This window comes from Neolamprologus multifasciatus, chromosome 6 (genome assembly GCF_963576455.1).
Source record: "Neolamprologus multifasciatus chromosome 6, fNeoMul1.2, whole genome shotgun sequence".
Taxonomy (NCBI): Eukaryota; Metazoa; Chordata; class Actinopteri; order Cichliformes; family Cichlidae; genus Neolamprologus; species Neolamprologus multifasciatus.
In genome coordinates, this window is record NC_140444.1 from 3,017,828 (window position 1) to 3,041,248 (window position 23,421).

The 23,421-nt window shown below is 43.0% G+C and overlaps 2 protein-coding genes and 1 long non-coding RNA gene across 3 annotated transcripts in view; 2 read left to right on the top strand and 1 right to left on the bottom strand.

The window, feature by feature from the left end:
* LOC146516137 (uncharacterized) overlaps window positions 1-23,421 on the top strand; it is a 204,586-nt gene that overhangs the window by 112,267 nt on the left and 68,898 nt on the right. The gene's annotated exons all lie outside the window — the stretch shown is intronic.
* LOC146516140 (E3 ubiquitin-protein ligase TRIM21-like) overlaps window positions 1-23,421 on the top strand; it is a 102,697-nt gene that overhangs the window by 10,378 nt on the left and 68,898 nt on the right. The window lies entirely within an intron of this gene.
* Window positions 1,537-21,854, bottom strand: LOC146516141 (ribosomal protein S6 kinase beta-2-like). The gene is made up of 16 exons (XM_085162054.1): window positions 21,660-21,854; window positions 20,202-20,256; window positions 19,138-19,175; window positions 18,937-19,051; window positions 18,508-18,576; window positions 18,244-18,391; window positions 17,984-18,041; window positions 17,805-17,905; window positions 17,195-17,285; window positions 17,010-17,100; window positions 15,317-15,424; window positions 12,988-13,050; window positions 12,521-12,598; window positions 12,178-12,285; window positions 11,972-12,084; window positions 1,537-5,931 (listed from the first exon to the last, which is right to left on the bottom strand). Exons 2-16 carry the CDS (start codon window positions 20,253-20,255, stop codon window positions 5,748-5,750), a joined length of 1,419 nt encoding a protein of 472 aa, XP_085018180.1. The 5' UTR covers window position 20,256; window positions 21,660-21,854; the 3' UTR covers window positions 1,537-5,747.

Here is a 23,421-nt window from a genome sequence, read left to right on the forward strand (position 1 = left end):
AATGACTCACAAATTCAGCTGCCTTATTGAAGAGGAAGTAGAACAAATGGCTGGTGCTTGAATTAATTATGTTAGGAAAAGATTTAATTGCTTTGTATTTGAAGTCTATCAAATAAACAGATGTACTAATAGTGTAATACGGAGGGCCGAAACCAAACAAGAGGTAAACAAAGAGCGGACATTTCCCTGAGCCACGGTGAAAACCCACTGCAGTGGCAGTTAAAGAAGTTCTCTATTAAAGAAAAAGTTGAACATCTAATTAAATGTACAGACTATCTTGTTAAAGAGGCACCCGTCCAGGATAACAGCCTGTTTCCTTAATTATCTGTGTTAAATCCTAACACACTTGTTTTGTTGATGATGCTTCCTGATGGCGTGCTGCTTTAATTAGTCCCAACTTTCTTTTAAATTACCAAACGATAGCGACTCTGTGAACAAATGTTTCTTCTGATTGTGCCCACGTCATCTGACCGACACACACGCACCATTTTTACATCTTTTCAGTATTTGGTATAATAACTTCTTTATATTTAATGTAGTCATGCAATATTTTATCTTCATACTATGTGGGCTTTTACTCTGAAAATATCCCCAATAGTCCCCAGGGGTGGGTCAAATGTTATGCTTATTATTTTTTACCAACATTTCTGAGGCTTTATGACTTCATAAGTGCAGGAGATATTTTCAGAGCTGAAAAACAAATTTAAGTTCTGTAAAAAAAATCAACTAAATCAATTTTACACCCACACCAGGAGTCACAATCTAAAGTTAAAATTACCCTGAAACCAAGTGCATCAGTTTATATTTATAACAGAGGATCAGAAATAAACGCTGGTAGCCGAGAAAACAGAGAAAAGGGTTTTAAAAAGTGCGTAAACTTGGCTCAATAACAATAAAGTTAGAGGTTTGGAAACTTCTAACTGGGCTAAGATTTTCACTGGGAGTGACCGGGATGGACAAGATTAGACGGCTCGGGTCTGGAGACAGAGAGAGGCAAGGCTGCGATGGTTTGGACATGTGCAGAGGAAGGACAGGGGGAGAGATGGAGGCAGATGTGGAGACCCCGAAGTTACAAAATGCTCCACAGAAAAAAAAAACACACAGAAAAAGTTGAAAACATGAAGTCATTTGAGTGATTTGTGGCATACAGAAGGTGGATATGGCCAGCAACAGCACTCAGGTAGCCTGTGGTGTTTATACAAGGCTCCATTGGTACTATGTGGCCCAAAGTGTGCCAAGAAAAAGTCCCCCACACCATCACACCACCAGCATCCTGAACATTTGACACGAGGCAGGCCGGATCCATGTTTTCATGCTGTTTACACCTGATTCTGACCCGACTGTCTGAAACAGCAGAAACCTTCTGCTGCTTTAGTCCTTCAAGGTTTGACGTGTTGTGTTCACACTTTGGTCATTTGAGTTACTGTTACCTTTCTAAAAGCTCAAAGCAGTGCGTCTATTCTCTGACCTCTGGCATCAACGGGCTATTTTCTCTCAGAGAACTGCTGCTTACTGGATATTTTCTTTTTGTGTGGGTTATGCGGGACTACTCGGACCAGTCTGTCCATCTTTCAAAGTCACTTAGATCACATTTTTACCACTTTCTCATGCTTAGGTTAAACTTCAGCAGGTCACCTCGATCAAGTCTACGTGCCTAAATGCTTTGAGCTGCTGCCACAAGAGATATTTGTGCTAACAACTTTACAGGAAACAGGTGGTGCCAGTTGTTTGTTATCGATCCGTCGAGATCAAATATGTGAATTTCTTTAAAGCTTGTCGTTGAAAAAGGAAGCGCTAAGCACTCTTTGAGTAAAAACATATTTCTCTTAGCTTTAGTGCTCGATACGCTGAATAAATCTGAATATCTGAAACCGCAAAACTGCTGAATGTCCATTAAGATCTCAGAAGAACAACTCAGCAACTCATTTTATTTTGAACACATTCATCAGTTTGAAGAAAGAACACACGACCGAAAGAAAAAACATAAGCAAATATGACAAAATAAAGTATAATCCACTCAATTCTGTTTTCCTCAATTCAATTTTTCAGAATATACATTTTCAAATTCCACAGACTCCTGTTCACACCAACATATCTGTATCACACTGTAATTATTCATTATGTAAATAAATACACAAAAACTGAAAGCAAAGATTATTTTTGCTGCCTGAATGCAAATTTTATCACGAGTTCGTTTATCACCGTGCTGCTGCAGTAACGAGCTGCAGTGTGTCCTCGGCTGTAGCACAGGCTGTGCATGCAGACTGTCCAGTGTTAATGAAAGAAAGGCTGCAGGAGGACTGCTGCGAACAGGAGCGTGAACACAGGAATCTTCCCTTTGACAAAATTTATTAATTAAAAAATAATAATAACAGAGTTGAATCATATGAATAAACAGAAAACATACAAGCTTGAAATCCATCATTATTTAACTCCATCAGCTCAGTTTTGTTCAGGCTCACTGTGGCCTCTACCATTTAGTTTTTTGGGAGCCAGAAGTGACCACATCTGGATGAGAGAGTGGAGTGACAAGCTACAGCTACTTTATTTAATGTGCATCAATAAACGGATGGATTCAGATATCTGCCAATTCATGCAAATGACAGACTTAAAAAAGTACAAGAATTTCCCCCAAAGCTGAAACACCGACTTCCTGGACCATGATTGGTACGACTGCACAGCGAGTCGTGTTTGTTAGAGAAACGCATTCAAAAATGCTCCAAAAGGAACCAACACCACAAAGTCAGGAACTCCAGCTAGCTGACGCGACGATAGTTAGCGATAGCAGCTTCAGCTCTTTTCAAAGAGGCCACACCCCTAACAATGCAAACTTTAGGCCTTAATGTGATATAAACAAGTGAAATTCCCTTTGTGTACAGTTGTTCTGTAAGGGGAAACTGGCCATGGAGACGTAAACCGTGTTTTTGTTGCAGGCTGTAAACAGATATTTTAACATGGGTGTCTGTGGGGACTGACTCACTGCTGGAGCCTCTGGTGGACATTAGAGGAACTGCACGTTGTGGTGCTTCCATGTTAATTTCCCTGGGCTAATTTTTTGTTTAATAAGACCACAAATTTTCAGTGCAGCAGCTTTGAGGTAGTGCTAACATGATAACAGGGCTCAGCATTCTTACCTGCACAAGCCAAAGTACTGGATATATTTATCTATAGTCACTCAGTCATAGACTGTATATAAAGATCGATCGATTACAAAAGTAAAGCCTTAAATCTGCATCCCTTTTATTGTCCAGTAGGGGGCGACTCCTGTGGCTGTGTAAAGACGTCTGATTGTGTAAAAGTCCACGTCTGTCTCACCCGAGCTCTGACTTTTGCAAACTCTTTGCCGATGAATTTACGGCCGCACGCTCTTGTTTTAAATTCATTGAAAGAACGTGACGCTGCTTTTGTGAACGCACAGAGTCCAGAAGGACGACGGAGCGTGCGAGCCTACAGCCGCCCTCAGTCTCTCCCTCCCCACTCTCTCAGATAGCAACAGCAAAGCCTGAGGCAGGACTTTGCTAACCAGTGGGTCACATCACAACACAGAATGAAAAAGTTATCAAACACTGAGCAGTTCATCCTGAGATGGAAGTTATTTTACCTCAAAACCTCAAACGTGAATCTCGTGGTGAGATTAGAGCAGAAACAACGAAACGTTAGAGTCGATAAGAGTCATCCTCTGATAATCACAAAAGTCTGTACAAAACAGATACTGTCACTCAGCTAAGACGTGCTCGAGAAGACGAGGAGGTAGAAAATCTTTAGTATTCATCCTCCACTCAGCATGCATGGCACTGACATAGAAAACTGGGTTAGTGAAGATGCTGGAAGTACAGCGATAACTTCATGGTATCTACATTTATTCATATGATAACTTTCAAAAGTATACGCTGATGTAACGCTGATCACTTTAGCTTTTTGGAAGGTGCAAAGGAAAATTTACAGCTGGAGAAATACATTCGACTCTGCAGTAAACCAGGCTGAAGCGTCAAAGTGAATCAACGATCCAGAAAACAAATACATTAAGTCTGTTAGGCGTCCACCTGGAGTAGGACGATAGTTTAAAGTGGACTTATTCTGCTCCATAGCTATTTATTCTTGGACTCTACCAGAGTAGCTTTGCATGATTCACAGTTCAAAATAATCCTTATTTATCTTTTTGTGGGCCTTTGTTCAACCTCTGAGTTCATCCTCCCCCTTTAAGGGTGACTTTATTCTAATTGGTCCGAACACCAGTTGGGCGGGGCTTTTAGAATATGACCATATTAGGTATTAGGTGACATCAAGTGTAGAAAGAACTGTGTGAAACAATAATTCACCATTTTAAGAGTTTATAGATACAACAGAGCAGAGTAGGTCCAGTTTAAAGCTGTCCATTTATTTTCCTAATTTGTTTGAAATATTTGCGCTTGCAGTTCCTGCTCGGCTGCTTTAAAGAGCTGTCTGAGCTCCTTAAAGGTACTTTTTATACGTTTCCCAACACGGGGGCGGCATTTAATCTGTGCTTGTTATGTTAATGACTTCCCTGGTGACTCACTTCACCAACTCGTGGCACAGACTGGCTTATATGAAGGTACAGCCCATCCTTTGTTTAGCTTCAGCTGATCTCTCCAACACCAGCTTTGGACTTTCAACTCAGCGAGTGTTTACACTTACAAAGCTTTAAAGCTCACGCAGGTTTGTCATTTTCCTGATGTCCTGTTATTTCAAAGAAAAGAGGAAAATCAACAACTTGTGCGATCCCCTCCAGTGCTGAATTCGTTTTTCTGAGCACGACAGGCAAAAACACATTTTATTACAATTCATATGTAAAAATATTTTGTTCAGTTAACCCAAAAATATTATTTTTATACAAGGTTTTTGTCGTCTGAGAGCACCATGGTTAGCGCACTGCTTCGACTGTACATTGCACTGACTGCTAAGCTCTTATTTTCCTATCTGATGATTGGTTACGACCTTCCCGGCAGACCAAATAAATAAAGCGCTTCACCCTACTGCGGCGAGATACGAGGACAGTATGCGTGCGAACACCTTTGGCAGTGAACATGAAGCTGCTCGGAAAGACTCGGAGACATTCACAAACACATCATCTCATGTCTGACCCGCCCTAATCCTACGGCTTTAGCCTGAAGTTACCGACCTGCTGCCTCGACGACGGCTGAAGGTCAATTTCTACCTTCGATCATGTGATCGTTCATCAGCCCGCTAATTAAAACGTCAGCCTGTGATAGCCGACCTCTTCGCCCAAACTCTGATGAACTAATTAAAAGCTGATGACCTAATTAAACCCCCCAAAACTTTATATCACAGCTTCCCTTTGCTGAGATCACACCGGCGGTCATACGAGACAGTAAACTCTGTTACCATCAGTCATTTAGCCGACCTTGTTGAGGAGAATTAGTGGCTATTGAGCTCTTTCCAGTGGGACTTTTGTTTCCCAGAGATTAGCGGCACCGCGTGACAGAAACACAGTTGCAGATATACCGAGGCTGGAAACTAAAGCTTTGAAAAGAATGAGAAGTAAATAAAAGTGCTGGACAGTAGCAGCAGCACTGTATCTGAATTTATATATTTTTAAATGTGAGGTGAGGTGAAAGTTACAAATGAAACAAAAACGCAAACTGAAGGCTTCCCGTGGATGATTTTGGCTTCTCAGGAGCCTCGTAGTTAAACCGCTCTTAAAGAAAAACCACAACACTCCAACTCGTGTTAATCTGACCAAGACTCGTTCTTCGAGGAGCTCCTCCTCATCTCCGATGTCCTTTCAGCTTCTTGTTCCTCGCAGGGGTTTTGATTGGCTGACTGGCAGCTCCGTTTTCCTTCGGCGCGGGAACCGGAGCTGCCGCTGTCGGTGGAGACATCGGAGAGAAAGGGTCTGGCTCTCCGTCGATGCTGGACTTGAACGGCCCAGCGGGGGAAAATTTTAAAGGACTGAAAGAAAAAATAATAATGGTCAAGTTATTATAAACAAGCTTATTTTGGATGATCTCCCAAAGTTTGCAAGAATTCTTTCCTCTAATTCTTCCCAGTGGGAGGATTTGGACACTTCTGAGCTTGACTGCAGCTCTCACACTGTCCGACTCTTACCCTGTAATCTTGTAATTTCAGTGTCAGTGGCACTGTACTTCACTTTCTCTCATGACAGTTCACAGCTGCCCATCTTGGCTAGGACAACAGAGACGTTTATTCTCAAGACTTTCCTGGTTTAAAAAGTTCCCAGGGGCCAGTGCTGGCCTATCAAAGGATCCGATAATACAACCCAAATGTTTCATAAAAATGTGTCTTTGGTCCCGGTGTGGTGATGGACACATTTGGAAAACTAAAAATATCTCAGACTAGTTTAACCCTTTAAGACCTACCATAGAACCAAGTCCGCCAGAGCTTATATTATATTTTTACATACTGTAGAGCCATTTTTGGGAGCATTTCAAGTTGATATACATCAATACAACCATTACAGCCTAAATTTTAATAATATCTCTGCATTAAGTGCATAGTAATTACATACATTGCAAAAAAGTGCAATAAACTACAAAAAAATTGAAAATCGTTTTTGCTTTTTTAACATATATTTCTAGTTAGAGAAATTTAAGAGGCTTATCCCTCAAAACTGTAAATACAAAAAAGTTGCACAAAATAGTTTCCCACCACAGGAAATTTATTTTGAGTGTCTTCATAGTTTTATTTTTGAAATACACCAATTTTTATACACTGCAGGAAAAACGAAAATAAATATTTTAATGCAAATTTGCAAAAAAGCAGCATATGCATCAAAATAAACTATTTCCAGCAGTGCAATATGAGTCCTAAGCATCCCAGAAACGACACAGAAAGTCAGAAAGTCAAACATAACTTTTAAAAACACCAGTATAGGCTCATGAGGCCCTGATGGTAAAAAACTACATTTCCGCAAAAATGATGTCACTTCCGGTTTCGGGCAGGTCATGGTGGACATGCGATAGTTCGCGCTGATGGACATAGGAAGTGTTATGAACAGCTGATCTGATCAGCAAAGCGTGTTTCTGGAATATTATGTTTTTGTTGCTGCAAGCGCTTTTTATGCAGTTTTTGCAAAACTATATGTGGAAGGAAACTGTGACCGAGGACAAGCTGATGGCATAAGATGTAAGTACAACTAATAATCTTAATTCTAGCCAATACAGAAACTATCTAATAGATCACATTAGTCTCGATATAGCCTCTGCCACCACATTAGATCAATCCCTCTGGGCTCCTTTGATCGGCTCCATCACCTAGCGGGGGTGGGGGGTTGTGGTTTGGTCCCGCCTTGGCTATTGTGGTTGATGTGGAGGTTGGGATGGGCTTAGGGCACCTGGAGGACCCCTAGAGACGTTATCCCTGGAGGGCTTAACCCGGGGGTTGTGTTCATAACCTGGTTAGTGGCTCTGGTCGCTCTCAGAGGTTGTTCTCCTCGTGGCCGCGTGCAGCGGGGCTGGAGGATGGTCTGTGCTGGCGGACGTAGGTTACTGGCCTGGTGGCCTGGCTGCCCCTGAGCGGATCCGGGGCGGGCGTGGGGGTTTGGGGTTCGGGGGTGCTTCGCCTCCGTGCTGGGGCTCTGGCTGGGCCTTGGGGGCTTCGGTCCTCGTCGGTGTGTCGCCGAGGTTGTGGGCGGGTGGGTGCACGGGGGCTCAGCCCTGGCGCAGGGGGCCTCTTGTGCATCGGCCTAACCGGGGGGCTCTTGAACTGGCAGGGAGGTTGTTCCATCTTTGCAGGAGTCCACTCTGCAGGTGGGGGAGAGACATAGGAGAGGTGGAGAATAAACTTAACCTGGGTGTCTGTGTCTTGTGTAGTCTGGGAGATGATTGAATGTTGGGGTGGGTACAGTTTCCTCTGCGGTGGGGTAGAGTGGGCTGCCCCGGGTCCTGTGGGGCTTGGCGGTGTTGCTGCCGTAGGCCCCGGTCTGGATGGGCCTGGGCTCCCTTGCCTTGGTGGATACCAGAGGACGGGGGTGCATATTGGGGTCAGCGGGGGAGCTGGCCCTAGGGAGGGACACCCTCCCCTCCCTTCTTTTCCTCCCCATCCCCGTCTGCCTCCCTCTTCACGCTCCACCACACCCACCCACACAGGTAGGGCTTTGGGGTGCGGGTGTGTCACCAGGGTGCAGGGGAGACATTCCCCCCCCCTCTGTCCTCTTCTGGCCACCTGTGCCTCAATTTTATCTCACAACTTAGACATCCACATTACTTACACTCTCATAACACACACATATATATATATATAGGGCCTTGAGGGTGGGCACGTTAACGGCGTCCAGTAGACGGTCTGTGTATTCAAACCTGCCTCTGGCGCCGGTGCCCACCTCTCAATTTTAAATCCATGTAGACATTGAGGGTTCTCGGGAGGGGCCGTGCTATCACCTGCTGCTCTCTGGCAGCAGCACCATGCTCTCCCTTGTTTTAAATACACTTTAGAGCAACACGCAGCAACACTACACTTGAGCGGGAGGAGGGAGGTATGGGGTCTTAACACACCCCCGTTCTCTGCTAGCCATCGGGGCGGGGGGGCTGGGAAGAGATGCTGGCTGTCCGATTGGCCTCCCTGCTGCTGCGGAGCCTGGGGCGGTCTGCTTGCCTCCACCCCGGAGGGAAGGGTAACATCTCTTGGGTCTGGGTGCCGTTTCCATCTCTGGGGGTGAGGATACCTGGACCCGGGGTATAGAGTATGTTTGGGGAGTGTGATTGTGTGTACATGTCCATTTACGTTTATTCCTGCGTTGGGTGAGTGCTGAGTGTTTTGTATATGTGTGCATGAGGGTGGGAATGCATGTCTGTGTCTGTGTGTGCCTGTTTGTCTGTGTCTATATGTCAGGTCGGGTCTTAGACTTCACCTCTCTGGGAACTCCAAGGCCCTCCAAAGTGTGGAGGCCTATCTCCCCTCACCACACTCCCTGCCGGTGACTGATGCCCTCAGGGGTCGGTGCGTTGGTGGTTCTTGGTGTCCGGGGCTGGGCGCTCAGGTATGTACCAGCTCACTCCCGGTGACTACTTGGCGGGGCCTGGCGCCTGCTGCTCGGTCAGGCCTCTTCTGGGGCGCGGGGGGCCCTCGGGCCTCCGGCCTCTGTGCCTGCGGCTCGGTTCACTCTGGCACAGCTGGCTGCCGGCAGAGCCGGCGGGCACGCCGGTGCAGCCCCCTCTAGCTTCTGCCCGGTGGCTACTGGGTGACCCCTCATCTGGGGATCCTCAGCCCTTCCCATGAAGGTGGCACGGATGCCCCTCCGGTGGTCCTCCTTGGGCTCTTGCACTCTGGGGCCTCTGGATGTCTGGGGCCTGGATCTCCTCCATGCCTGCTTCATGCCCTGGGGGACGGGGCTATGGCTCTCTACATCCTCTAGCAGACCATTACATGGGGAAACCATTTGAATACAAGCACGCCGATCCACACAGGTGTGCACATGGGTGTTCACTGTTCGTAGACTTAAATCACACCTTTCTTGGCTGCTACTTCAAAGCACATTGTGCGCTGTCTGTCCTGCGTGCTGCACAACAACATTCAATATTTAGTATTTACTGCTGTTTTCACTTAGCTAGATTAATGCGATGGTGTTGTGTATAGTATGTTGCATTGTTTTGTTTTGTTTTTTTGCTTGTTTTCTATTCTTTTTCTCTCAACAGGTGATCCCGGAGATATTTTTTCTTCCCCCCTTTCTCACTGTCCCTCTCCCCTTCTGTTTTTCTTTTCCTTCCTCTTTCTTTCTCCCTTTCCTATCCCTCACTCATGTCTGTCCCGTCTGTAACAACTGAAAATAAAATAAATAATAAAAACAAAGGTCGATCAAATGGACCAATACGGCAATGCCATGATGATCCATTTGGCAAAATAAATCCATTGGGTATCCTTGTTGGTCTTCAGACAACAATTCTGACGGCTAAAGAACCAAATGGGACAGGCGGAAAAAAAAAAAAAAAAAAAAAAAAAAAAAAAAAAAAAAAAATGTAAGTACAACTCCTCCGGTTTCATATGCAAAAAAAATTATTGCGCTAGCTCACGTGGTTGCAGAGCTACCGGGATTTAAAAATAGTTACGCAAAACAGAGCGTGCCGCTCTGACCGGTTTTAATGGGTTAAATAAAAGTCCTGCAGAGTACACGTAGTGACTGTAGACTCAGTTAACATGAAAAAACTTAAAGAAATTCACTTTCAACATCTCAGGCTGAAGAACTTTCAGCTTAAAAAAATAAATAAATAAGTAAACATGTTGGTTATAGTCAAAGTCCTTTTAGAAAGAAGTCCCAGCACCGCATACTGAAATGCTTCCAGGCAGATATTCTGGAGCTCAGTCACAACTACGTCTACACTAATCCAGATAAATTTGAAAACGCTGTTTTCGTCTAAAAACGCACTGCATCTGCACCATAGTTCGCAATCGTTTCCGAACAGCTGAAACGTTTATAGTCCTGTACTGCGTGAAACGCAAGACGATTCGACCTGCCTCATGTCTGTCTGCTGCTTGTTTACCTTCCTGCTCTTTGAAACGTCGCAGCAAAATGTCGAGGAAAAGCACAGAGTTTTTTTTAATGCACTGACAATGAGGTGGAGTTGTTGCTGCGAGTAACACAAAAGTACAAAGTTGCAAAAGCGAGTGAGAATTAAAGAATTTGAAGAAAAGCTCTCTGGAGCATCTACAGACTGATATTCATCTTTAACCCTTTAAAACCGGTCAGAGCAGCACGCTCTGTTTTGCGTAACTATTTTTAAATCCCGGTAGCTCTGCAACCACGTGAGCTAGCGCAATATTTTTTTTTGCATATGAAACCGGAGGAGTTGTACTTACATCTTATGCCATCAGCTTGTCCTCAGTCACAGTTTCCTTCCACATATAGCTTTGCAAAAACTGCATAAAAAGCACTTGCAGCAACAAAAACATAATATTCCAGAAACACGCTTTGCCGATCCGATCAGCTGTTTGTAACACTTCCTACGGTGGAATAGACGTCAGCGTGAACTATCGCATGTCCGCCATGACCTGCCCGAAACCGGAAGTGACGTCATTTTGCGGAAATGTAGTTTTTTACCATCAGGGCCTCATGAGCCTATACTGGTGTTTTTAAAAGTTATCTTTGACTTTCTGACTTTCTGTGTCGTTTCTGGGATGCTTAGGACTCATATTGCACTGCTGGAAATAGTTTATTTTGATGCATATGCTGCTTTTTTGCAAATTTGCATTATAATATTTATTTTCGTTTTTCCTGCAGTGTATAAAAATTGGTGTATTTCAAAAATAAAACTATGAAGACACTCAAAATAAATTTCCTGTGGTGGGAAACCATTTTGTGCAACTTTTTTGTATTTACAGTTTTGAGGGATAAGCCTCTTAAATTTCTCTAACTAGAAATATATGTTAAAAAACAAAAACGATTTTCAATTTTTTTGTAGTTTATTGCACTTTTTTGCAATTTATGTAATTACTATGCACTTAATGCAGACATATTATTAAAATTTAGGCTGTAATGGTTGTATTGATGTATAGCAACTTGAAATGCTCCCAAAAATGGCTCCACAGCATGTAAACATATAATATAAGCTCTGGTGGACTTGGTTCTATGGTAGGTCTTAAAGGGTTAATAAGGCTGTCAAAATTGAGGCAAACAAAACAACTGCAGTGTATACAATACTGTCCGCCATCTTAGTTGAATTGGTCACATGACTGCATCATATGATTAAAAGGCCTCATCGTTTCTGAAAGCCTGCAGTTACGCTGTCGACACTGCGACACGAAAACAGCGTTTTCAAATGTATCCGCTTTGGAGAGCGTTTTCAAAAACCGCTGTCTCGTGTGGAGGCCGAAACAGAGAGAAAAAGATGCGTTTTCAAACAAAAACGTAATAGTGTGGACATGAAATCCTGATCGCAGGGTTAGGGCCTCACAGATTGAGCTGTGAGGACCATGAACTAAAGTTTTTGGACAGTTCCTCTTAAATACAGACTCACACAAGTGTCTTTCTTTGCGTTACCTGATGGGCGTGCGTGGGCTGCTGTTGTGTCGGCGTACGTTTCTCGCTCGGGGTTCGAATGAGAAGCCTTCCTTTAGACTCTCGAGGACCGATGGAGCCACGTAGGTGAAACCCTAAAAACAGCAGACGAGTGAAAAGCCTTTGACTATCTGAAGCTTCGTTATGTAGCGGACAGAAAAGAAATCTGATGAGGAGGAGAATCTCACAGCGAAGGCGAGCTCTGCGCTGTGGCTGAGCGAAGTATCATCCGGACTGTCCACGGGCGTCTGTCTGGTAAACCTGGTGTCAAACTGGCTCACGTCCTCGTCCGACTGCTGCACAAAGATGCAGACAGAAAAGAATGAGCCATTAATAAAGGTATAAGTTGGCGTGAAGGTAAGACAAAAGCATCGAGCGGTCTGGGAACATCAAAGAGAAACACGCAGCAGGAGGTAGATGGGAAGAGAAGTTAATTTAAAGAAAAAAGGGAGTGGAGACTGCTGAATCAACTCCTCTGGCTTTGAATAAATAAAAGGACTAGATTAACTTGAATAAGAAACGGTGTCCTACCAGCTGTGGCTTATACGGCGGCTCCACTCTCTTATGCAGCAGGTCGTCCCAGTTAACGTGTTTAAAGAAGGCGTGTTTCTGTAAAGGAACAAAAGGAGCTGTTCTTATATTCCTGTGTTCTCGGAGGAACGAGTTCAGGTCCCTTTTGTTTTAAAGCGTCTGCTTTGGTTTAGCAGTGTGGAATATTTCCATCACATGAGCCGTGATCAGAGGTGTGGCCCTTAATCTAAAACCACATCTCTTCATCTCAAGTGTCTTTGATTTCAATCTGCACTTATTTTTCCCTGCACATCTTGTACCAACACATCTTTGCTTTACATGTATTCACACACACAGTCTGATTTTGAGAAAACACTGTACATCAGATTGATTTCCTTACAGATTTAGTCTAAACGATGGACAGTCTGCAGGTATTTCAGAGCGTTTCCTGTGTTGTAGCTCACACAGGAAGCATCACAGTTAGTTACCTGGATGTCAGCACAGTCTGCTTTACTGGAGCCAAGTCTTTGGGCTGGGTTTTTCTTCAACAGCTGAAAAACAGATAAGAGTGGGGCGTGTCACCATGCAGGGAGATAACTGTGTGTCTAAAAGCCTGAAATAATTACTCAAACACTTTTTCAGGTTTTACACTTTCTAACCTCTACATTCATATAGCACCAAATCACAACAGCAGTTACCTCAAGGAGCTTTATATTGTAAGGTAAGACTCTACAGTAACGTTCACTTATAAGAAAACATTTTCATTCAATGCTAGCAGTTATGTGAAGAACAAACAACTTTAATGTAAAATAGGGCTGCCACGATTAGTCGACTAGTCACGATTACGTCGACTATCAAAATCGTCAACGACTGATTTAATAGTCGACGCGTCGTTTGAAGCTTTGTAAGATCCCAAAAGACGCAGGAATAAGTAGTAGGATTTAAGAGTGTAATAACGGACTGAAACAGAAGATGGCAGCACTGCATGTACAAGGATGCCAGCTGCCGTTAAACCCCGAAGAAGAAGAAGAAGCTCTGTCCCAGAATTCATAGCGCAGCCCAGCTCAGTTTCCAACAATGGCGGCAGCTAGTTAGTTTTAATGTTACTCTTATTATTCTTTCTGGGTCACAAAATAAACATTTAACATATTTTCAGGCGAGAATGTAGCTGTGTAAACCTCAAATATCTGCTCAGTTTATCAAGACACCACATATTTTCAAAAGCGCTCCAACGTTTTCGGAGACGTCTGTTACCCACTAGCTCGATAGCTAGCCGGGGGCTAGGCTAACTAGAGCCGTGAGAACACCGGACTTCCGGCAAATCGTTTTCAAACCCACCGCCGTCTTTCGTTACTCAGGTTAAACATGATATATAAGTCACTTAGATAACTTAAAAATGTTATTGTTTGACTTTTTTTAGTATTTTATTTGTTCCTGAGTAAATCGGTTTGGCTGAGATTAAAGTTATAGTTTTTACACAGCTGAATAAACGTCAAGCAGACAGCTGATTATCAGAAGTGTGAGATGCTGAGAATACACTCTGGTGTCCTGTTATATTTTAGATAGCAAGGAATTTATTAAACTTCACCGAAACAATCTGCAAATTTCATTAAAATTCAATAAATTCTCATCTTGTCTTTATTTTTAGTTAGCACAGACCTTAAACACTTCAAGCTGTAAGCTAATGATAGTTATATAAGAGCAGATGCTGCTGGTGCAATAAGCTGTACGTTTTAGTCCAGTGGATGATGATCTGATTAGTCGACTAATCGCAAAAATAATCTGTGACTAGTCGACTATCAAAATAATCGTTTGTAGCAGCCCTAGTGAAGAACAAACAACTTTAATGTAAAATTAACTGATTTTGAGCAACTTGTGACTGAAAGTATTTGTCAGATAATTAGCATGACTTTTCAAAACTTTTCCAGCCACAAAAATCTGGCTTTTGCAGCTTTTTTGACTAAATCACTGAAACTAAAGTCATTCATTTGGCCCCTTTGCAAAGTTTTTATGTTGCTTTAAGGTGTCAGATGACCAGATGGAGGAGAAAGGTGGAAGAAACGTCCACTGAAAGTATCTGTGCAGAAGAAAACCCAAGCAAAACATCCCGGTGCTGCGTACAAAACAAAGTTTTGTGAAAGTTAAAAGGTGAACTTCACTAATGGCCTGGACTCAAAACTTTTACGATAAATATATATAAAGTTAAATGTTCCAGAGAAAAATCTGGACATGTTTAAAACCATCTGCTCACCGAGTGTTCCCTGGACTGCTTCCTACATTGATTTTATTTTGGCATAGAAAGGAGTGCGCTACACTGAGATGTGTGACTGGGAAGGGCAGTAAAGTCTCCACCGCACGCTGAGAAGACGGACAGCCAGCTTCTCTTGGCAGACGCGAAGGAGGGAGGCTGCTGGCAGGAGGCGAGCCCCGACTAATTCTTAAGAATCATTGATCTGACACCGAACCCGCGAACAGCAATTACTCATATGTGTAAAAACCAGACCAGGAGCCACGATGCATTATTTTAAAAAAGGAAAAATAACTGGGATGAAAAACACGTTTGAAACTGAAACCAAATCAATTTGAAACCCACTCCGAGTGGCACAATCTAAAGCCAAAACCCTGCTTTTCTTTAGCATGATTTATTTGTGTAACCAACTGGGAGTTGATGAGATACCAGTTTAAAAAGGTTTGCTACCCTGGATGTTTGATGTGTTTTCTCTTAGTTCACTGGAGAAAACTTCAAAAAGTACATTTAAGCTTTAAAATGCACAGAAGGACGAGCACAGCTGCACCGTGTTTCTTTGTGCTACGCACCTTTTTGACGAGGTCTCTGGCATCGATTGTCAGGTACGGCGGCAGGCTGAGTTTACACTTCAAGATCTTATCGATGGTCTTCTTCCTGTTTTCCGCCGTGAACGGAGGCTGAAAACAGAGTGCGGGATTCAGTCAGCGGTTACTAACAGGACGTTAAAACTGCTCGTTAATCGATTCTGTGAGCACAGAAGTCAAACGCATTATTCAACAGCAGGGTGGCTAAACTGAGGAAGAACAGGAGAGCCCACTGGTGGGAAATAACACAGCAACTGTCAGCCTGCACCACCAGTTTGGCCTCCTGTGACTTTTTCCTCGTTTGATGTTGCTGGTCTGACATACTGGTGGATTTTCTTCCTGGACCAGGACGGCCCTCTGTAGGAAAACTAGGGGAGCACAACTGATCCGAACAGCAAACACAAGGAGTCTGAGATCCTGCATTTTTTATTACTTCTGAACATTTGATGAACAAAAATGTCTGACTGTCTCGTCACAGTCCAAATGCTCACCATCAAGATGTCACTGCTTAATAACCGGATTTCCAAGAAGCTGAGGACAAATTTAAATCAGGTACAGGCTCATCGTCTCGTGCACTTCTGGACCGTTTTCAGCTCGGCTGCTATTCGCAGAGCTTCTACTGGAAGTGCTGTTCTTGCACTTGTGCCTCCACGTTGTGCATGCTGTGCTAAAACTGAGATCCTTTAACTTGATTTTCATTTTCTGGGAAATGGATGATGTCACGGTGAGCCAAATCGGGGGAAGAGCTCAAGTGACGAGTTATTATTTCCATGTGCTGGCACAAGATGGCAAGGTTGAGGCCGTTTCCTCTGAATGCTGATGCATCAGGATGTGCTCACAGGCTCAACTGATGGTGCACAACCTCATGAATGCGAGGAAAAAATGGCACTCCTCCTCCCGGAAACTGTGGACAGTTCAACTGAAAACAGCTCGGTCGTATCCAGAGAGCCAGCCGTTATCACAAAAATCAGGTGAACCTGAAACAAGTTTATATTTGCTCTCTGCAGAGGTCATCGCAGGACTTCTGACGATTGATCGAAAACCTGCAGCTGCACTGAAACATACGAGGAGATGACTGTGAATCTGGGAAGCCTGTTCTTTGAACCTCCTGGTCATATTTATACTGCTGCTGCTGACAGGCAGTTGAGACGTCGCTCCACAAATCCAAGTTTTGTGTACAGAGGTGTGAATCCATCGCTTGTACAACCACCACTTTGTTTTTAATAACCAGTTTAGCTGAAGTATTGTGGAGCTGAGGAAATAAATATTCTCCCTTAGGGTGTTTGGAGCACACGCTTGCTTCACTACTTTCACTCTTAAATAAAATACCTTGACTAGAAAATCCAATTTTGAGATTTCAGCCTTCGTCTTTGTAAAGCAAAACTTTAAGAAACGGCCTGAAGGCTCCGCAGGAAGGAGCAGGAAAACCTCGAGGCTCTCTGGATGGTCAGTAAAAGCTCTTCTTTGACTTCCAAACCACCATCTATCGCCCTAAACTAAACAAATTGCAGATACTAGCCACAGGGGGCAGTCTTTTATTCTGTTAGGCTGCAGCAACCACTTCTTCATAAAAAGAGAAGCAAGCTTCCTCTTTTTGAGGCAAGCTTTAGGAAGAGGTACAGAGAAAAGCCAGCTTAGCCCTACTGCAGCCTAAAAAACACTCCAGGCTCCAGCTTACCGATCCAGTCATCATATCGTACATGAGCGCCCCGAGGCTCCACCAATCCACCGCTCTGTTGTGACCCGACCTGGTCAGGATCTCTGGAGCCCTGCAAGAAAACAGGCAGGACAGGAACGTTTCTGTGATGGGTTATAAAGCCGAAGCCTCTGAGTCTGTAACGTTTAGGTGTGTGTGTTACCCACATGTACTCGATGGTGCCGCAGAAGGTGTGTGTGACGGATCCATCGTGAATCGATTCTTTGCAGAGCCCAAAGTCAGTCAACTTGATGTGTCCTTAAATAGAAAATCAAACTGAAGCACTCAGATGAGGCATAAATGACTCCCTGGAGGTAGAATTACATCCTGTTTATAATTCAAGACATTTGCCTCTTTTCTCCACCTTCATGAAAAATGATGCCTGCAGTACCACTAGTGTCCACTTGAGGCACGCTTTAAAACCAAGTTAGTTAAAATATGAGACTCTGCAGGAGAAATAAACACGTTTACAGGCAGCTATAAGAAATGAAACCGTCTATGGAGAGTTTCCACCTTCATAACAAAACTGCTGCAATTGTATTAAGTGTTAAAGCTTGAATAAACATAACTCTTAGACTGACAGGTGCATCTGAGCTTGCTAGAGTCCCTGAACTCTGCATCACAGTTGTGCTGTTAGAGCATTTTTAAAGCATTTATCTGCATAATAACATGACTGCTGTGCAGTTATTGTACTAACAGCGGCTCCAAGAAATCTGTGCCCCACATTTCTACATTTTTCTGCATTTTGTGCATTCTCAGGCAAACTTGTGCTCTCACCTTGGTGATTGAGCATGATGTTCTCAGGTTTCAGGTCCCGATAAATAATCCCGTTAGAGTGGAGGTGACCGAGGGCCAGAGTGATCTCTCCGAGATAGAAGCTAAGCATACACAACATTTTAATTAAACATTACTTAAACAGTGAACTGTTTTCAGCATCATTAACAAAACGCACATACCAGGCAGTGTCCTCCATGAAGATGCCTTCCTTCTCCAGCTGCATGAACAACTCTCCTCCTGAGGATAAACAGCAGAACACATGGAGGCTGGATTTTCAGTCACATAGATTTTGTTCGACATGTATTTTGGGTGCAGGTTAGGAATATTTCTACATGCATATCGTGTCTCCAATCTGTAAAATGCCTTTGACAAAAGGACCTGACGGGTAAGTCAGGTTAAAGATGTGTTGCCCCACAGCTGGATGCTGCCTCCACCTTACCGCTCAGACACTCCAGGATGAGGTAGAGTTTTCCTCCAGTCTGGAAGGCGTACAGCAGATCTACGATGAACGGGTGCCTCACCGTCTCCAGGATCTCTCGCTCTGCTCGCGTATGGGCCGTGTCTTTAGCGTTGCACACTATCTTTGCCTGTAGGAGACAAAGAGTGGAAGGGGCCTTGATATAACGACAACAGAGACAAACTAAGAAATGAAAAGTGTGCAATGCGAGGAAGGACAAACAGCATCCAGGATCCGTCCACGTACCTTTTTCAGGACCTTCATGGCAAAAATTCTCCCCGTCTGAGCCCCTTGAACCTTCCTCACTTGGAAAACCTGCAGAGAGAGAAAAGCAGCAGGATGCTGTAGGACTGTGGTTGCATCAGGTGGGACGTTTTAAAAATCAAATCTGAAAAATCAAGGATGGGGCAGCGACCCACTGTGGTGAATAACGGAGCGCCATTTTTATTAAACAAACCCGATTGGAGGCAACCTTTTGAAGATTTGGTTGGTGGAATTCCCCCAAGAGTATGATCACAGATTAGACTACCTAGTAATGTATAGAGAGGTCATAAAAGGTAACAGGGACCAGCAAAACTCTGATCTACTGTTATCAAGAACAAATACATAAAACCAAATGTCTGTGCTGAAGAAACATGCTACTTAAAGAAGTGTCACATGTGCGCAAACACATACTTTGCCATAAGCTCCTTTTCCCAGCACAGTAAGAAGCTCAAAGCAGTCCGGTCCGACTCTCTCACAGTCCCTGTTGACACTTTCACTGGTCAGCTCCACCTCCTCCGTCTGGGCACTAAGCAGAGGAGAAAATAACCAGTATGGGTACTGGCATCAGCAGTTATTATTTATGTTTTATATGCACTGTTAAACCTGCCTTACTTTTCTGGTTCTGGGACAGTGAAGTCACACACATCATCCTACAGACAGGGAGAAAGAAGACAAACAGGGTTAAATGGAGCTGCAAGATTTCAAAGGTACTTTTAATTGAAATGAGGGCTGCGTAAAGGAGCTGATAGTCAAGAATTTCAGATTTTAGACTCCTGCTGCCTTCTGGACCAAACTTCACACCTTCTAAGACGAACTAAAACTGAAAAATAGCAGCTGTGTCAAACAAGCCTGTGTATTGTATTGGAGAGATATCAGCTGAAGTTAAAATAATGCCATGTAGCACCACAAGATGGTGAAAAGGTCCAACAACAACAACAACACACAACATTCTTCAGAGCTGTGATACAGCAGCAAAATAATAAGGATAATAAAACTTTAGGGGACAAGCTTTTTTAGCTACACCCCTTTTAAAGTGGCTGTCTTCTGATTGGCTCCCCTGTGCAAACAGAAGTTTGGGGTACCCGGTGAGTTAGATTCTATGAGATGGCCAACCCATCCAGTTGTCCCCTTTCTATAAGAGCATACAAAGCCCAAAGCAGAAGGACAGGAAATAGTCATGCTCCCAGTTTACTATAAAAGGGTTGGTTTTTCAGAATAAAACTCTCTAGTTAGTCAATTCAAAAGAATGTTTTACTTTCCAAACAAAGCCTTCAGTGACTCATACAAAGTTATTGGGATGATTGTGTCAGAAGTTTCAAAATAAAAGCCCCTAGTTATAGTACTTTCTTTTAATCTCGTCATTTAAATTTCAGAATATATTAAAAAAGGTAAACCTGCTTTAAAAATTTGTGATCTTCTTTCAACATTTTATGCAAAAAGTATCATATTTATGATATAAAGTATCACTTCTTGTTTACCCTACATGTGGCACTTCATATTTTGTCATTATTTCACAATTTGTATGTTTATAGTATTTACAGAAGACAAAGTAAAGAAAAACAGCATTTATCAAAACTTAACGATACATTTACACAACATAAATAAACTATCGTATAAAAACATGATCATTTTTCACATTGTTCTCATTTGGCTATAAATGAGCATTTAATGCAGACCTCTGTGTCACTGATGTCCTCAGTCTCCAAGTCGATGTCGAACACTCCTGCCATCCTGAAACAAAGACGGTGCAGTCAGACATTCTGCTGTGTTTCAATTCACTTTACTTACAAACACGGGAACATTTTTGGCTCCTGCGGACCTTTATACACCGACAGCTACGGCTGAAAGGTCAACAACCGCAGGTTTCAGATCTGCTCTAACTGTGTGTTTACACCAGATCAGAAGCAAAGAGTAACGTCACATGAATACATCTGCATTTGAAGCTCAAAGTGTCACCCAACAGCCAACAGGACGAGGGGCACACGACTGACTAGCATGAAATGCAGAATGTGAAAACTACACTTTGCTGCGAATTCATAACTGGAAATTTATGTAGGATACTGGTTTGTACACAAATCAGGTTTACATACTTTTATATTTGGGAAGAAAACAAAATTCAATGTTCTGTGACTCTGCAAAACATAAATAAATGTATTTATTCATTCATTAATGAGGATGTGACTTTCTAACAGCAGCACTGGGAGCCAGAGGTGCATAACAAGACGAACATGAAGGGCAGATTAGACAAAATTAATCAGATCTAAAATCTAAAAATGACACTATGCAAAACAAAATAACCCGATGGAAACTTTAAATGATTTTAAATATGAATAAAACAACAAAATTCACTCAGCAGTGCTTTTGTTGCTGTTATTACACTGCCAATCCCAGGTTGGATATCCACACGTTTATTAATGAATGTTCTGCTATACCAGGTGCCCAAATAGGAAAGGTTAACAGCCAAAATGCAGCTTCATTTCAAAGGTTTCTGAAAATGTGCTTGTTCAGCGTGTAACTCAAACACAGCATCAGCTGAGTCAGTTCAAACACACCTTCAGACTGTGAGCGCACTCAAAATCTAACCAACTGGACCACAACACACACACGGGTCTGGAACCACAAAACCAGCATGTTTTACCAGCTGATAATTAAGCAGAGAACAGAAGTTATCTGTTATCTCCAGCCTCGTCTCACTCTGCTGCAGCTGACTGGCTGTAACACCGAGCCGTGTGTGAATAACCGCAAAACCAAACAAACATTAGCCGAGGCTCCACCGAGCAAAACACGGCCCGGCTAAGTGAACGCTTACGACGCGGCTGATCATCAGTTTAAACCCGTTAAATGAGACGTGAATTCTGTGTCTTATTTTACTCGATCTACGAAGCCTCGGCGTGGAAAAAAAACAGGGAAGGAGCGCATTCACTTCCCACGTTAGCCGAAACAAATAAACGTGTTACCGTGACAGAAGCGCTGAGCTTTCCCTGAGATGATATTAGTCCCACAGATGGTCTTTTAGAGTCTTTAAAGTGTCACTAACTCCATTTAAATGTCAGTGCGGTGACACGTCAGGCTGCGAGCAGGTTTGACAGGCTAAATAAAAACACCGAGAACAGGCTAAAGCTAACTAGCCTCACCTGGGGACGCTCCGTCATCCGGCGGACGCTCGGTTTTCTCTGTACGGTGATTTTCTCTCTTCAAGCAGCTTTATGCACAACCAGCGGCGGCTGTCATTGCTTTGTCAGATTTTACTGACCTGGACAAACAACCACAGAGAGCTGTTTGGGTTCCTCTCATGCGCCGCGCTACTCTTCTTCTACTGCTTATTGAGTGTATGAGCGGTGTGTTAATAACCCGCCTTTACTGCCACCTACAGGACTGGAGTTTCGTAGCAGCAGGAAATCAAAATGCGCAAAACAATAATTGTTTTTCATGTTTAGCCTGTCTGAGTAGCTCAGAAACTGCTGATCTGCTGGGATATTCCCACACAAACATCTCTAGGGTTTACAGATAATGCTCTGACAGGAAAAAATATCCAGTGAGTGGTACTTCTCGTGGAGAAACTACCTTGATGATTGTTTTGAATTAATGGGAAGGCGAGAGTTACTCAAATAACCACTCATTGCAATCAAGAACATCTCTCAAAGCATAGCACATCAAGCCTTCATGCAGATGAGCTACAAAAGCAAGTGTCCACCTGAGGTGACACTTTAGTCAGCTAAGATCAGGAAACTGCAATTTCCCAAAACTATAAAATAGAAGACAAGGGGGGAAAGGTTGCCTCTGTCATCATTTGGGTTTCCACAAAGTGACCCATTTGTTTCTGAGCCGCAGGTTTCCTGAGAGGATCACAAACAACTGTCAAAAATGGGGAAAGAAGTTACCTGAGAATCACCTTCATCCAGTTTTACCCAGTTGTTGGTCATTTATCAGTCATTTCAGTAACAGTGTCAAACTTGTGATCTTGTGGTGAAATGCAATTTTCCAGCTTGGGTGTAGTGTGGGCACCGAAATCCGTTAACGTGTTTCCTAGTATTAATCAAGCTGTGTTTGTTTTGGAAGAAGTAACGGACCAGGATCATCTGAACACTGACATTTTGAACTTACTTTTTATTTTTTTTAGTCAAATTAAATTAATTAGCAAGCAAATGACATATGGGTGCAGGGAGGTGGCGAGTAATCATCGTGGGGTTTTGTTATTTTAGATTTGGGGTTCCTGTTTTGTTTTCATTGTGAATCTATTCGTGTGAGGCTTCAATATCAAAGCACTACTGACGCCAAGTTTTCATTTTTGTAAGGTAAAGGTTCTGGTTCCCATTTTTTGAATCCTCTTATATTTCAGTCTCATGGCATTTCCCTGCCTGTTCCTCCCTGTTTGTCTTGTTTCCCCGTTTCTGTTATGTTTAGTGTAAATCTTCTCAGTTCAGTCAATCACTCTTTATTCATACAGCACTTTTAAAACAGGTGGTGCAGATCAGTGAGACACACCACAGGACGAGCACCTAAAATAATTGCAATCGCAGACCGTGGTAGCATTTATAGGTTACCTGGAAAGACTGTGGTTGTTCACTTCCTCTGCAGGGCCTGATTGTGGGCTACTGAACTTAGATCACAAGAAAATAGATTCAAGAAGAAAAAAACTAAAAATCTAGAATTAAAATACATTTTTTTAAAAGTCAGATGCATCATAAAACTTATATGATCAGTAAGTTGCAATGAGAGACACAAAAAATGTAAAAAAAACCAAACAAACAGTGAAACCGAAATATTCGTTTCATTGGAGAAAGTAAATAAGAAATAAGGTAAATAATGTTTTTCAAGTCAAAACTGGGATGACGCAGTTTTATGTTTGAAGACTGAATCACTTCCAGCTGCTCTCACATCTGCAGAGATACATGG

Coding starts and splice junctions, on each gene's coding strand:
- LOC146516141 (XM_085162054.1), bottom strand. CDS start 20,255: ATGGCAGGAGTGTTCGACATCGACTTGGAGACTGAGGACATCAGTGAC. Junction 12,286..12,520: donor CGCCGTATAAGCCACAGCTG/GTAGGACACCGT, acceptor ATCTTTGTGCAG/CAGTCGGACGAGGACGTGAG. Junction 5,932..11,971: donor AGCCCACGCACGCCCATCAG/GTAACGCAAAGA, acceptor TTTTTCTTTCAG/TCCTTTAAAATTTTCCCCCG.